Consider the following 14651-nt stretch of genomic DNA (forward strand, 5'->3'; position numbering starts at 1 on the left):
AGCACCACCCTCGAGGCATGGAAAGTCAAGTACGGTGCTTTGCAGGATATGGCCTGGATCTCTCCCACTCGTCGTGCAGAGGTAATGGCCACCAGGAATGCAGTCTTCCACGACACAAACTTCATCGGTGCGGAGTACATCGGCTCGAATGGGGGCCCCATGAGCCTGGTCAGCACCACGTTAAGTTGCCACGCCGGGGCCTTCACCGGCGGGAATGACCGGAACAGTCCTTTCATAAACTCTTTTAAAAGTCGATGGGACCACAGGGACGTCCGTCCTGTGGTTCTGGTATATCTGGAGATCGCCGCCAGATGAATCTTAATGGAGGCATGGGCTAGCCCAGCCTTTGCCAGCGATAGCAGGTACGGCAGCACTTGAGGGGCCGTAATCCGTAGGGGGTTGATCTTCTGCGCTCGGCACCAGATAGAGAACCTCTTCCACTTGTGACCGTAGCATTTGAGAGTCGAGGACGCCCTGGCCTTTGCAAGAACCTTTCTGCAGTTGGCCGGTATATCGTACCCTCCAAACTCTAGCGCTGCAGGAGCCAAGCCTGCAGGTTCAGCGACGCCGGGTCGTGGTGGAAGATGGCGCCCCCTTCTCTGGAGAGAAGATCCGCGTCCGCCGACAGCTTGATGGGAGGAGACGTTGACAAGTCCAGAAGGTCCGGGAACCAGATCTGCCTCGGCCACGCCGGTGCGACGAGGATCATCCTGCACCGGGACCTCTTGAGCTAGTTGATGAGTCGAAGCAGCAACGGCAACGGAGGGAACGCATACAGGTATAGGCCGTCCCAGGGGAATGAGAACGCATCGCCCATGCTTCTCGGCTGGGGAAACCTGCTGGCGAACCTCTGGCACTTCGAGTTCATCGCTGTTGCGAACAGGTCGATTTGGGGTTTGCCCCATCGTCAGAAGAGTTGATCCACCTGATCCTGGCGCAGTTCCCACTCGTGACACGCGCGCAGCTCCCTGCTGAGAGAGTCGGCGATGGTGTTTCTTTCTCCTGCCAGGTGGAAGGGAACCAGGAACATCCCCTGGGCTACCGCCCAGTGCCACAGATCCTGTGCCTCCTTGTATAGGGCTGGGGATCTGGTGCCTCCCTGCTTCCGTATGTAAAACATTGTTGTGGTGTTGTCCGTGAAGATCCGCACCACCTTGCCCTTGAGCGACGGGAGGAACGATTTGAGAGCCCAGAACGTGGCTCGGAGTTCCAGGATGTTGATGTGCAGGAGCTTCTCCCCCTGGAGCCAGAGGCCTCTTGCATGGAGATCTCCGGTGTGGGCGCCCCAACCTTCCAGGGAGGCGTCCGTCGTCACAGTCTCCTGGTACGCCGGCATCTGAAAGTACTTGCCCGCCGTGAGGTGCGCTCGAACGCCCCACCACTGAATCGCCCGCCGGAACACCTCGTTGAGGGGGACCCTGTCTTCGAAGGTGCCCGTCGCCTGCATCCAACGGGTGTCGAGAAATTCTTGAAGAGGGCGCATCCGTAGTCTGCAGAGGCGCACCAGGTAGATGCAAGAGGACATCATCCCCAGGAGGGACTTGATGGACCTCACCCTGGCCACGTCCGTGGCTAGCAGGCGCTGCACTTTGCCCAGAATGGTCTTCGTCCGTTCTTCCGACGGTGCCGCCAGGCGCCTCACTGTATCGAGCTTTGCTCCCAGAAACAGGGCCACCTGCGACGGCACCAGGTGGGACTTTGGGTAATTTATGGCGAATTCCAGGTCTGTGAGTAGCTGGACGGTCCTCGCAGTGTGTTCGACGGCGAGTTCCCTCGTCCTTGAGCGGATGAGCCAGTCGTCCAGGTAGGGGTAGACGTGAATCCCCTGCAGACGCAGCCGCGCCGCCACAGGTGCTAGACACTTGGTAAAGACCCTGGGGCCGACTTCAATCCGAACAGCAGTGCTCTGAATTGGTAGTGGCTTCCCTGGACGACGAACCGGAGGAACTTTCGGTGACTTTTGAGGATGGGAACGTGGAAGTATGCATCCTCCAGGTCCAACGACGATAGAAAGTCGCCTTCCTCCAGCTGTCCCAGCACGTGCTGGAGGGTGACCATCCTGAACTTTTGTGACCTGATGTATTTGTTCAAACGACGAAGGTCCAGGATGGGGCGCCAGCCGCCCGTCTTCTTCCTGACGAGGAAGTACCTTGAGTACACCCCGAAGCCTCTTCGGGACGAGCTCGACGGCGCCTTTCCTGAGCATCGCCCGTACTTCCAACAGCAGTTGCGGGATGTGATTTTCCTTCCTGGCCACAGGTGGAACGTGAGGGCACTTCTTCAGGAATTCGATAGTGTCCTCTTGCCAGGGTATCCAGCACCCAACGGTCGGTGGAGATGGACTTCCACACGCCGACGAAATTAGTCAGCCGGCCTCCCACCGGGGTGCTTCGGTGGGGGCCCGAGGCCACAGCCGGTTCAGTCCTGCTTGGAGGTGGTGGCCTTGCCGCCCTGGCCACCTTGCCGACGGCGGCGAGGCACTCCCTGCTTGCCGCGACCCCTGTAGGCCTCCTGAGACGAGGAGCGTGCCGCCTGGCGGTAGGACGACGAGCCACCCCTGGATCCCTTGGAGGCCCCCCGTCTGCCTCCGGAGCTCTGAAAGGGCCGTCGTTACTGAAGGGCTCCTAGGGCGCGGGCCGTCTCTGTGTCCGTTTTTATGGCTTGGAGGGATTCGTCCACCGCCTTCCCGAACAAGTTGCTGCCGTCGAACGGCATGTCCAACACCCTGGTCTGGACGTCCTGACGGAAGTCGGTCGCCCGGAGCCAAACCCATCGTCGTAGGCAAACTCCGTTGCCCAGCTGGCGGAACCCGGTATCGGCAATATCGGTTGCCACCGTTATGGCGTGGTCTGACACCACCTCGCCTTCTTAAAAAATTTCTAGGGCCTCGGACCTCTTGTCTGGTAGGAAGTCCAATATGGGGGCAAGCTTAAACCAGAGCTCCCTGTCGTAACGGGCCACGATCGCCAGGGCGTTGGCCGCTTTGATCGTAGTCGCCGCCGACGAAATGACCCGTCGCCCCATGGCGTCCAACTTCCTACCCTCGCCGTCCAGAGGGGAATTCGACGTTGAGGCTCCTGACCCCGCCGCTTTCTTCTTCGCCGCCGCCGCCGAGACGACCGAGTCTGGCGTTGGCTGGGCCCTGAGGCACAGGGGAGCGGTCTCGGGGACCCGGTACTTCTTCTTGTACCGGTCCCGTTTGGCTGGTGCCGTGGAGGGGTTCTTGAGTACCGACAGGCCCTCCTCCCAGATGTCATCGATTAGAGGCACCGCGATGACAGTCTTCCTCTTGGCCTCCCGGCGCCGATAGAGGAAACCTTCCTTTTTCTGCTCCTCCGGGCAGAGCTGGAACAATTCGGACGCCCTGGCGATCATGGCGTGGAATGAGCCAATCTCGTCAGGCGGAGAGGCCCGTGCAACGGGAGACCCGTTCCGTCGTCGTCGCCCTCAGAACCCGTCGTCGAGCCCACCGCACCGTCATCTCCCGAATCGTGGGAGGATGAGGAGAGAGCTGTAGGCCTTACGGGGGCGAGTGGAGGAGAGGGTTGGGTCCTCCGTCGTTTGTTCTGAGGACTTCCCGACGGGCCAGGTTGCGGGTCCTCGGCCTGGGCCATGGTAATCTCGTCCTTATCTCAGAGCATAAGGACTGGATCGCAGACAAAATGGCCGCCGAGCTATCCTGAGGCCTAGGTTCCGGCTGCGCCGGAAGGGAAGGCTGCTCTTCCTCGCCATCGTCGTCTTCCTCGGTTATCTCCCGAGGATCTTCCTTACGGGATCGAACCTTCTCGAATTGGACTTCGAGATTCCTCACGGCCTAGGTCAGTTCCTCCTGCGAGGCTGACTCCGAGCTCGAGGAGGCTACCGTGCCCCCCCTCGCTTCTTCCATCATGGTGGCCATGACGATGGGCTGAAAAGAGGATTCCCTCCTTGGCGGCAGGGAAACTCTAGTCCCGGAGGCAGTCTCTGCTGCCGGGGTCTCTGCCTGCTTGGCCAGAGTCGCCGCGATCGCCTCGATAGAGGCCTTTGCCTGCTGGGTAGGGGCCTTCAGCACCATAGGTGCGTCCCGGGCCTTCTCCTTAGGGGGACGGGCGACTCCTCGCTCCCCCTCTCCCGCGATTGGACAGGGCTTCTACCGAAGCTTACCCGGGGTCTCGGACTTCCTCTTCCCCAAACTGGAGCGCTGGCTCATGGTTGACGGTGCCGGTTGTGGCCGCAAAAGCCTGGAATAACCTTCCCTTTGATCTGCAGAGCATCGCTGACCACCTCAACTTTCGTCAGAAATTGAAAACTCTATTATTCTGATTATAATATACCTCACGCCACCCGCGCCATGATGCATTTTGGTGTACGTGTGCTTAACAAGCTCTGGTAACATAACATAACTACAGGTTGAATGCTGTCATTTGGGTGATGGTCACAACTTAAAGGTGCGGAATGGCCCTCTAAAATCCCCTCAATAAAGCCCCCACTAAACCAGAGAGTAGACGGCCTCTTCCTGTATCGCACATTGGAAAGACTCTCAGGAACGTAGGGTCACATTTGCATCTTATTCTTACCCCATGTTGTTTCAATCTATTCAGGGCCAAGTGCAAAACATTTAGATTGAAAGAGGTGCTAAAAAAGAAAGTTATTTACAAGACATATGCAATTGGAGCATGCCCGATAGCAAAAAGTAATTGTACTACTCAAACTACTATCATCTTTGCTTCCATCTCAAGATGTACAACCTGCCCGATTTATAGTGACGACTTAGAACAATATACCTGCCAGTTCCATAAATTCCTCTATTCCTCATTATATGGAGTTAGACACCCCTCTACTTTGCACAAACTGATTGCAAGGTTAGGACTGGTGTGCTGAATATTAAGCCCTCCTCTCGATTCGATCTGCTTGCAAGGCCTCAAATAGGATCTGGAAATTAAAAAAGGACATCCAAAAATACAGGATATTCAGTTTTGTAATGATCTTAAAAGGTAATGCAACTATGATCATATCCAATTGTTCAAAACATTCTGGGAGTAAATCCTGGGAGGCACTCCAGAATAAGTTCTTGCCGTGGTTAAATGAGAACATTGGGGCAACCTCACTTTTGCATGGATCTTTGTCCTACTTTGCAGAGGCATAGTCAGGGTTGTCTAGCAATTGAGGCATGATGATAAAGTAGCTGGGTGCACCGCAGCAACAAACATCTGTAAAGGCCTACACAGAGCTGCTGAGTGGTCATTTACAGATTTGGGATAGGCCTTGCCCACGGAGGCCCTACCCTGTCTACGTCTCAGCTACTTTGGAAGAATTCACATTGCAGAATAGGTCACACACATCAATTGTACAATTACTGGCTGTGTGATGAGCAGAGTTCTTCCAGAAGTATGGCATCAGAAGGTTTCTAGCCTCAAAAGTGCAATTTAATGCATTTACATTTCTTAGCTACAAGCACATTTTTCTGGCGTTCAATACCCAGAAACCTTTTTCTGTGTTCCAATGGAGATACCAGACTAGTAATATATATATGTTTTAAATAGTAATAGATACTTATTTGCCAAGAGGCAACCCTAAGAATCTTGTTACCCCAGTATGTTCTTTGTCTTTAGAAGTTATTCTTGATTGTTTTTCTCCATTTTTTATTGTGTGTGTTGGTATTGCTTTGATACATTGAGGTTGTTTACACCTCTCTAGGTGCCAATTAACTAAACTCTGCACCAAGGGCTAAATGGTGAAATAGAAAAAGAAGGTCAGGCGCGCACTCTAGTTCCCAGTCATTTAATCCTGATGCAAGTAATAGCAGGGTTAAATCCCAACAATGTTAAAAAAAATACCAGGATTAAATCCCAACTGCTGCAGTTCAAATGACTGGGAACTACAGTGCGCACCTGACCTTTTTCTACTTAATGTTGCAGGAGACCCGGGCTCCAGAGGCAGCAGCACCCGGGTTATTATGCCCCCTCTTTGGAGTGCCATAGTCCTGGTTTCCCCCCTCCCCCAATTTTGGGTAACATTTGTGGGTTTGGAGGGGAGTTGGTTACTGGTCTCCTGAATGAAACAATTGTGCCATCACTACAGTAACCAGAATCCCTTGAGACCGAGATTGAAAAAGTAATAGCAACACCTGAAAAGGAACACAGCCTCCGTGAACAGAGTTTGAGACTTGAAAGTACTTGGAGGAGGAGAACTATTTTGCATTTGAACTGCAGCAGTTGGGATTTAACCCTGGTATATTTTGAACATTGTTGGGATTTATCCCCGTTATTACTCACATCAGGATTAAATGACTGGGAACTAGAGTGCGCGCCTGACCTTTTTCTACTAAATGGTGAAGTAGGCCAGGGAAAACGACATGGGCCAGAAGTGGGAAACTAACATCATGGATGTCTTTTACAGTGAAAATGATGGCATGTATTGTTGCGTCATGCTTCAATGACCGACATAAAAGGGCCCCTCATTGGCATGTATTGAGCATGGTCTCATGATTTTCCATGGGCACATGCAGTATGAAAACGCATTGGAAATGCCGATATATTGAGGTAGACCGCATAATTTTCTTATGCGCAAGCAGCAAGAAAATGTGTTTCACACTGGAGGTGCTGACATACATTGTTAGGACAGGCCTCATTATTTCATTTGTGCACAACCAGCATGAAAATATGGTATGCAGTCTTTATAACGAATGAAGAAATATCGAGCGTTTGATATTTTCATTATTTTAATTAAATGCTCTATACAACACTTGCCCAAATATTCTAGGACTGGGGTTCGTATATATAAAATTACACCAGACATAAAATATGTTGGGGAGGGCGTTTGGTGCATTTAAATAAAATAATGAAAATATAAAAAAACAGATTTCCAGAATGCTGACCTGGCATCGATTGGAATTATTTCATGGGTTCCCCTACAAAATAAGTGTTAAATCTCTAGTTTTACACATCACCACCGCCGTGCTCCGACAGCCCCAAGCCTTGTCTGTGTAGAGGTGAACTGTGACCCTGTCCAGGGCAGCAGTAAGACGGATCATTGGGGTGAAAAGGATTCTGGGTCAAAGAGAGCGGGTAAGGTGAAGAGTGGGGGAAAGTCAGGGCGACAAATGTACAGAATTAACTCAATATAAAAGGGAACTGAAAAAATAAGGGGGAGTGACCATTATAGTTGGTTTAGAGCCAGGCGGCTGGGGAGGACAGAATGGCTGTAAACTGCATGCAAGTCCCTGGGGCAGTCCGCATGGCGTTTCAGGAGGGATACCGGAGACCAAACTCCCCCCCCCACCCCCCCCAAGACAAGTTTGGGGCAATTAGGTGTGCTGAATAGAGTGTCTTATACACACTAATGAACTATACTGATAATTGGGCTATTCCAGTAGGATGATTGTTAATGCCAATCCAAGTTACGTCTTTATTGTATCTGTGCCCAATAGTGTCTCAGTTACCGCGTTCACGTGAAGTACATGTCTCAAGGCTATTGGGGCACGAGGTCCGAGAGTGGGAAGGCGGGCAGCCCGGTTTGGCGGCCTGTCCGCTTCCCAACAGAAGTGAATTTGCCAAGCGAATTAACCCGGTCCTGAGCCGGTCAGAACACTATTTCATAGCCATTGGCCTGTGGGAAAAACCTTCCCAATATTGCAGGCAAGCACATTAGAAATAAATGCGTGCTCACTGTAGAACATTTTCATTCAGGTAGTGAAGCCTGCATAATGTTTATGCTCAAACCAGATACCCATACGCCCCATTTCTCGAAACTCTTCTGACCCTCTGCTCCCAAGACAGACTGTGCTGAAGTCATGTGCTACACAGTTCAACATCTCGACCTGGCGGTGTAGGGAAGTGCTAAGGAGTAGTGACTAACAGTGCCCACACAGTCAGCAGAGACCAGACACCACCCTTTGGGAAGAGCTGAATCACTCCAGATGTGGGAACGCCGGGCCCGCTGGAGCTGCGCCGGTGGCAGCAAGAGCTTCCGAGTACTCTGAAGCCAAGCGTGGGGGGCTAGCCACACAAAGAGCTTATACAAACTTGTGAGAAACTAGTTGTATGTGGAGAACAATAATCAGAAGTGTATAAGCTCTTATAAGATCCTTAAAAGAAAATTGCTCTATGGGTAAACGGGTATCAATACATTAGGGCCATCCCTGGTCTATGTGCCTTCTGGCGCCTTTACTCTCTGAACAAGGAGGCAACAGTCGCTCTCTGCATCCGAGCAACACTTGCATCCTTTAGTGCAGAATCCGGACAAAAGGGTCACCAAAAGTCCAGATTTGCCGGGACTTGGGTTCTATACCACAGCCTGGCTTTGAGAAAATGGAGGGTGGCAATAAATCGTCACCTCTCAATAGTTTAACAATGTAACTTTTTTAAAGTTTGGTAATTATATTTAACACGCAAGGCATTCAGGGATCGAATCAAACCCCAAACCTTTCAGCTAATAGCAACATGCATGAACTGAAAGTGCGACTGAGGTGCAAGTGAAAGGTTCCTGGTAAGCCCTGCAATCGCAACAATAGTGGCTTTGTTCTGAAGAGGCGCACAGACACAGGCAAAACCGGTGCTTGCACAGTGGGGTTCAGGGCTGCACCCCAAATACGTCACAGATTACTTTTTCAGTTCTCAGAGGGCTCGACAGTTATTTTTACACATTTTAAAAACAGGCAGACATTTCTTAAGAAAAAAAACTGCATGTAAACCGACTCGATCCCTGCCAGTACTCCTAAGGAAAACACGTGCAATAAAATATGTCAGCATTTTTAAATATAATAAATAATTTTATTTCTGTAACACGTGTCCGTCAGGTAAAATGCTAGAGTTTTACAAGTATTCTGTTGAATAAGTCAGCTTAATAAATTGAACAGCAGCAGACGCTTCCACAGGGAGCAGCGTCAGAAGTTAAAAACAAATATTCTTAAATGTGTCCTCTGTCTGGCACTCAAAGGGGTTCCTCAATCCGGTTGGCTTCCACTTGGGGTATTTTAGGAACGCCTTTGAAAATGTCCACTGACTATATTTACATTACTGTGCACATGATGCTGTCGAAGTAGTCCAAAGCCTGGCAAGGGGTAGCCTGGAATTTTACACAGGTGATTGGCGGGAAAAGAATTAAAACAGGAAGTGAAATTCTGAAGCAAGAAAACGCCCGTCTCGGCTTGGACCTAGCCCCAATAGGAAGACACTATAGCCATTGTCAAGGACAAAGGTGGGCCTGGCTTGGAGTCCGCCAACCAGTTTCATGAGCCCGACCACGGAAACAGCTTGCAGCAGGTCAGAGCAGAGGCCCAGTTGGGATGACCAACCGGAAGAGGTTCGGTGTTCATTCTGAATACAGACATTATTGGAGGGTCATTCCAGAGTAGATTTGTACATGTATGGGGCAAGATTCTCAATAAAAGGGGCAAACACAAGCATTAAGAAAGGTTATTCTTGTGAAAGTGCGATCGACGTAGAGCATCTTGTGGAACAAGGTGGTTTTGGCAAAGCAGCAGGTCACTCTTGAGCCAGCACTGTCGCCTTACTCACCGGCAGTGTCTGCGGCTATGAAGTATGAGGGGTACACACCTGGCAAGTAGTCAGCATCCTGATCTGTGACAATCCTGTGCCATGGAGAGTAACAGAGACTTTGACATTGGTACCAATCTTTGTACCCCTGATCCACAGGAGCCGCTGCAGCTTTGTCCTTAGTAACAATTTTCCACCTGCCACAGGGCTGCGTCCTTACGAGCCCACATTCTGGCAGACTCTTATGAACTGTCCAGCACTGATGCCCAAGGGTCACAGGGCCACAGTGGCTTGGCTACCAGCACCATTTCTAAGGACCCGTTCTGAGCGCTCAAGCCTGGAACCTTTGGGTGTACCAGAACTGTCATTAGCAGCCCATTTTTGGCAGCACTCCAACAAGGACCGGAACTTGGATCTGCCAGGAACAATGCAGCTCCGTCTTCCTCAATATCGAGAGTTCTCCTCGGCTGCCGTCACAATCACATCCATCCAGATGCGCAACGCCTCGGCTGTGGGTGCAACCATGCAGAAAAGGCGTTCGTAGGTCTTGACGCAGAAGGTGAGCTTGGGATGCGGGCTCTGGGCGAGGAAGAGACGAGACAAACATGCATTACCAACACAGGAAACATCACGTGGAACAAAAACATCCCAGCAAACTTTCAGCCTCCCTCTTCTGAAAAACAGCATCCAAGCAACTAAATTACAAACCTCCCTCATCCTCTGCAACCCATCGATTCTCCAATCCAAACCCTTCACCTCCCATCATAAAGCCCCTAAGCAACAAGTAACCCAAAGATTCTGTCCGCTCTACTCCTCATTCAGTCCGGTGTCCCACAAGTCCACCTCCCAGTAAAGACGGATTCCCCCCACCTCCCCGGCAGGAGGCCTAGAGTTAACAAGCTCGGAATAGAAAGGCAGAGCCCAGACAACAACTTATGACTCCGCAATAGTTCTTTCGAACATTACTACAGCCAGTGCTTAAACTTTCGCCCCGACTGTGGTTCAGTCGTTATGGTGCAAGAGTGTGTTGATATTGAGGGATTGCATTGTTGACTTTGAACACATCAACCCACATAAGAAGTACATGGGCCTTGTCCTCCACCTATTTCATCAACCAAGCTCGCCGAGTAAGCACACAGAGGGACTAAGCGTTTTGGGTTCCATGTCTGTGGCCTTTTTACAGGGAGTGCTTAAAGGAAATGGTAGTGTGACAATGTCTGGTATATAGTGTCTACCTGAGCTGTGTCCAGTCACTTCGCACACCTGCTCCATCTGCAGACTATGGAAAAGGGTAGCAGCCGCCAAAGGCATTCTTGTTGGAACTGATCGCTAAATGTTTTATGGGATGTTGAAATACAGATGATTTAAAGGAAAACCATAGTGAAATTGCACTGCCCTGGTCCTCCTCAAACAGCTATGTTGGGTTGGTGGCCTAGCTCTGCAGTCTACAGCCGCACTCTGTATAGTGTGAACGAAACAATGGCTTGCCTACCAACTGCCTAAACCGGCCGGAGCTAACCCAAGAGATGGATTGGTTGTGAGACATGACCCTGTTTGCGCTATCTGACCTAAACAGGTGTGTGGTCTACATCCTCAGATGCAAGGGTTGACCTGCATGCCAGCTCAGTTGTCAGTGGCCTGTGTTCCTTTAGTTTTGTACTACCTGAAGCATAGCTCTGTCTAAGGCAAAAGCTGGTAAAAGTGTTGTAATCTGTGCAATACTTCTGCAGTCTTCGGCCTGGACCTTTTAGGTTTGTGTGGACGATGGAATAGCCCCACTGTCTGGGGTCCGTGGAGGGGAGAAGGTTTCCAATCTATGAGTAGCCTAAGCGATGCCACAGCTTATCTGTGTAGGAGCACCAAATGAGACCCCCGCATCTTTACATGTTGCAAGAAAGCCATCGATTCATAGTTCGCCCACATATCCATACCAAAGATGGCCAGAAGATTGGTTCCAGCACTGCTGACATCTCCCATACTCTAGGCACGAGGGCCCCATGCTATACCTTAAAGGCGCTCCTCAGGTGGTCGTAGTACACCTCTTCTATGGCCTGGAAGTAGATCACTCCTTTCAGCTTCTGTTCCTCCTTGTCTGCAAAGATAAAATCAGTCAACAGTAAAGACAAGAACCTGGGAGGCAGAGGCTAGGAACTCAGAGCGGCGCAGGCCAAAGGAAAAACTCAATCTCCAGCAGCTGGAGGAGGACTGGAAGGCCAGGATACTTACCAGCAAAGTAGGCCAGCCGACGCTTCTGGCGGTCGAAGACAAACCATCGCTTCTTCCAGGTCTTTATTCTGCCGCCCATCTTGACGAGGAAGCCCTTGCAGGAGGTGGCTGTGACGATCACCTGGCTGCAGGTGTCCACGCTGTGGCCGGACGCTTCCAGGTGAGATTTCAGGTCAAGGGCTGGCCTACGCCCACCCGCTGGCTGCACAGGAGACTTCACCTGTGGGTGTAAAAGGGAAGGTAAACAAAAGGAGAGCATGAAACGTGGGGCATTTCAGGATCTCAGTTTTAAGGCAGATCTGAATTTAGGAAGGTATTGGGTGGTTAGCAGGTAGCCTATCAAATCGGTGATTGAGTATTTACATCCAGGCTATAATATGGTGCATCAGAGGTAACTAAGATTTTTCGAAAGCCTTGACCCTGTGAAAAGTCATCAATGTGGGTGCAGACTCCATAATATATCTCACACCAGTCAGGACACAGAAGAACCACCATGCTAAAAAATGGCCGAATTCCCCACTGAGTCAGTCGAGACTTACCATGGGTCCGTAAAACCCCCTTTTCCAAGCTCTACCTGAGAAGCCCTCAGAAGAGAGGGGGAATAATGGGCTGAACATGTATGCCAATCCACATAGGCCCACACACACCACCCGGGTATTTGTCATTTGCTAGGTGTTCCAGTTTAAAAAAAAGGTACCAAGTACGCACTTAAATCTTCACAGAGAAATAGTTATACATTCACAAAAAAAACATTGTTTTTGTTTTTTTAAACAGAGTACTGCCATTCTCCCTAAACCTCTACTGCCTTAGTAGGCACCCCATAACACTAAATGCAGAATTAAAGAAAAAACTACACACGAATGCACAAGAAGTTTTATCCCACTTCATTTTCATATAAAGTAAGCTTACAATAAATTGAAACCTTGGTGTACAGATCAACACCATACATCAATGCAAGCGGCTACATTCCTCAAATCGAACAGAGTTTGAGGTAAGCCTGACTTAGAGTATTCTGTGAAATCCCTCATGGAATGGAGACTGGAGCTCATTTTCAGACAGAGCACCTGGGATTTCATAATAGGCATGGACGGAACAGCACCAGCATAGCATGAAGAGATAAAACACCATTTTATAACAGGACCACCAGTGTGTTCAGGGTTCAGAAAAGTCCTTGAACTGCACTTCCTAGCTGAGAAGGTTGTCAGAGAGAGCACTTGCAGAGGCTGTCACCGCCGGTGAACAGCATTGTGGGTACCAGTCGTCTCAGCTGCAGGTGGCCTTGTCCAGACACTTCACTCCCAAATGTTCCACTGCAATGGTTGAGGGAAGTGTCTGTCTCTGCTTAGAGCATTGATCTTCACCCATATGGCAAAGGACTTTGGGCAGATTGTATAAGGTTCAAGGTGAAATCATTTTTCCTATGTAGAGAAAAGAGGATTCAGAAAGATTCCACTGAGGGGTGGTCTCGCCCCCTTAAATATTCAATCGGCTGGAGCAGACTGGTCCCACTTCTGATCGTCTGCAAGGGTTCAATCTTGGCTGCTGCGTGCAAAGCCTTTTGCCTTGTGAATCAGTCCCAAAATGCTTTTCCTTCAGGAAGCGGCGAGGTGGCACAGAAGTGTGGGGGCCGATTGTAGATTTCAGGATGGTGTACCCTTTCCGTGGACTCTCCCAACACTTCTGTACTCCTCTCCCGGTCCCTCCAATGCCACCCCCCTCTGCGTGTCCTGCATGAAAGAATTCAGTGGTTATCCTCCTGGTGCGATTTCCCTCAGCCTGGCAGACCTTCTCCTTTGAAGCATGGATCCTTTCCCTGCCCACCAAGGGTACATACTGTCCTCCTGGAAGGGGACACGTCTTTCCCAGACAGGAAAAGGGCTTTTGCAGGGGTTGAGCCCAAATAGTATGTTTTGGGTGAAACTCCACCCCAGACAGTGAATACACAGAAGGCCCAGTCAGGACGGTCTCTAGAAACCAAGCAAACAATAAAATGACAACAAATTTGGCAAGTCGAATTGTCATTTCCTAGAGACCACCATGTCAAAACTAGACCCGGTTATATTTAGATGTTAATCTGGTAGCAGGGCCCTGGGAGCACACAATTACCTATTTTGCATCAGGGATGCCCACGGATAAAGTTTGAACTTTGGGTTTCATCAGTCTGCAGGAATGCACACTTCACTCCAATTGTCATGTTGCCAAACTACAATGCAGTTTGAGGGGTGTCAGTAGAATGACTGCAGCTGAGTTGTTACACATTCAACAAAAGGTAGCAGGCGCCCCTCTCTCGGAAGAACAAGGCATGATAACCCGTTCAGTTGAGAGTTCGCAGCCATCTGCTTTTTGCTCACTGTACCTTTCGCAGATGGGAAATAAACATTTGCATATCAGTCTTTGTCCCGCCCACATGGGCAGTCCAGCACCGAAATGCTATGGCAATTCCTCTCTGAACAAGAGTACCAAAAGCAACCACAGGAACGTTTGCTCTACACTTTTCAGCATGCAGCATCATGAAAGTGAGGTCCGATCTCACTTTCAGAGACAAAATTACCAGCATCAATATATCTATAGATATAGATATATTTTTTTTTTTTTGTTTTAAAGACTCCCAGGCTAGTCAGCCCTCAAAGATGGAATTCATCTGTGGCCGCTGAAAATAAAGGGCTAGCCTAGTTGTTTGAGAGTAAACCCCATTTGTTTGACAGGCGCTCCTGTGGGCCACTCAAAGAATGAGACAACAGTGGTCCAATGGCATGGCCGCGAGACGCTCATCCTGAATGGATCAGAGGCAGTCAGCCAGGCTACACAGCTTTAGTCTAAGTTCTGTGTTGCAAGATGGTAAAGACACAATAAAACGGGGGGTGCTTCAGTGTTTGTAAACAAGCACACACCATAATAGAAAGAAAAAAATATAGATTTCCTCAGATTCTTCAGCCTGGGGCAAAACAA

General features: G+C 50.1%; 1 protein-coding gene across 7 annotated transcripts in view; it reads right to left on the reverse strand.

Moving 5' to 3' along the window:
• Window positions 1-8728: 8728 nt before the first annotated feature.
• Window positions 8729-14651, reverse strand: part of PHLDB3 (pleckstrin homology like domain family B member 3) — a 248793-nt gene continuing 242870 nt past the window's right edge. For all 7 annotated transcript variants that reach the window (XM_069640851.1, XM_069640849.1, XM_069640850.1 and 4 more), the window contains 3 exons: window positions 11703-11922; window positions 11483-11568; window positions 8729-10055 (listed from right to left, as the gene is read on the reverse strand). In XM_069640851.1, coding sequence (XP_069496952.1) covers window positions 9921-10055; window positions 11483-11568; window positions 11703-11922 — 441 coding nt within the window. In that variant the 3' untranslated portion in view covers window positions 8729-9920. The remainder of the gene's footprint in view (window positions 10056-11482; window positions 11569-11702; window positions 11923-14651) is intronic.

This window comes from Ambystoma mexicanum, chromosome 1q (genome assembly GCF_040938575.1).
Source record: "Ambystoma mexicanum isolate Mex_15411 chromosome 1q, UKY_AmexF1_1, whole genome shotgun sequence".
Classification (NCBI taxonomy): domain Eukaryota; kingdom Metazoa; phylum Chordata; class Amphibia; order Caudata; family Ambystomatidae; genus Ambystoma; species Ambystoma mexicanum.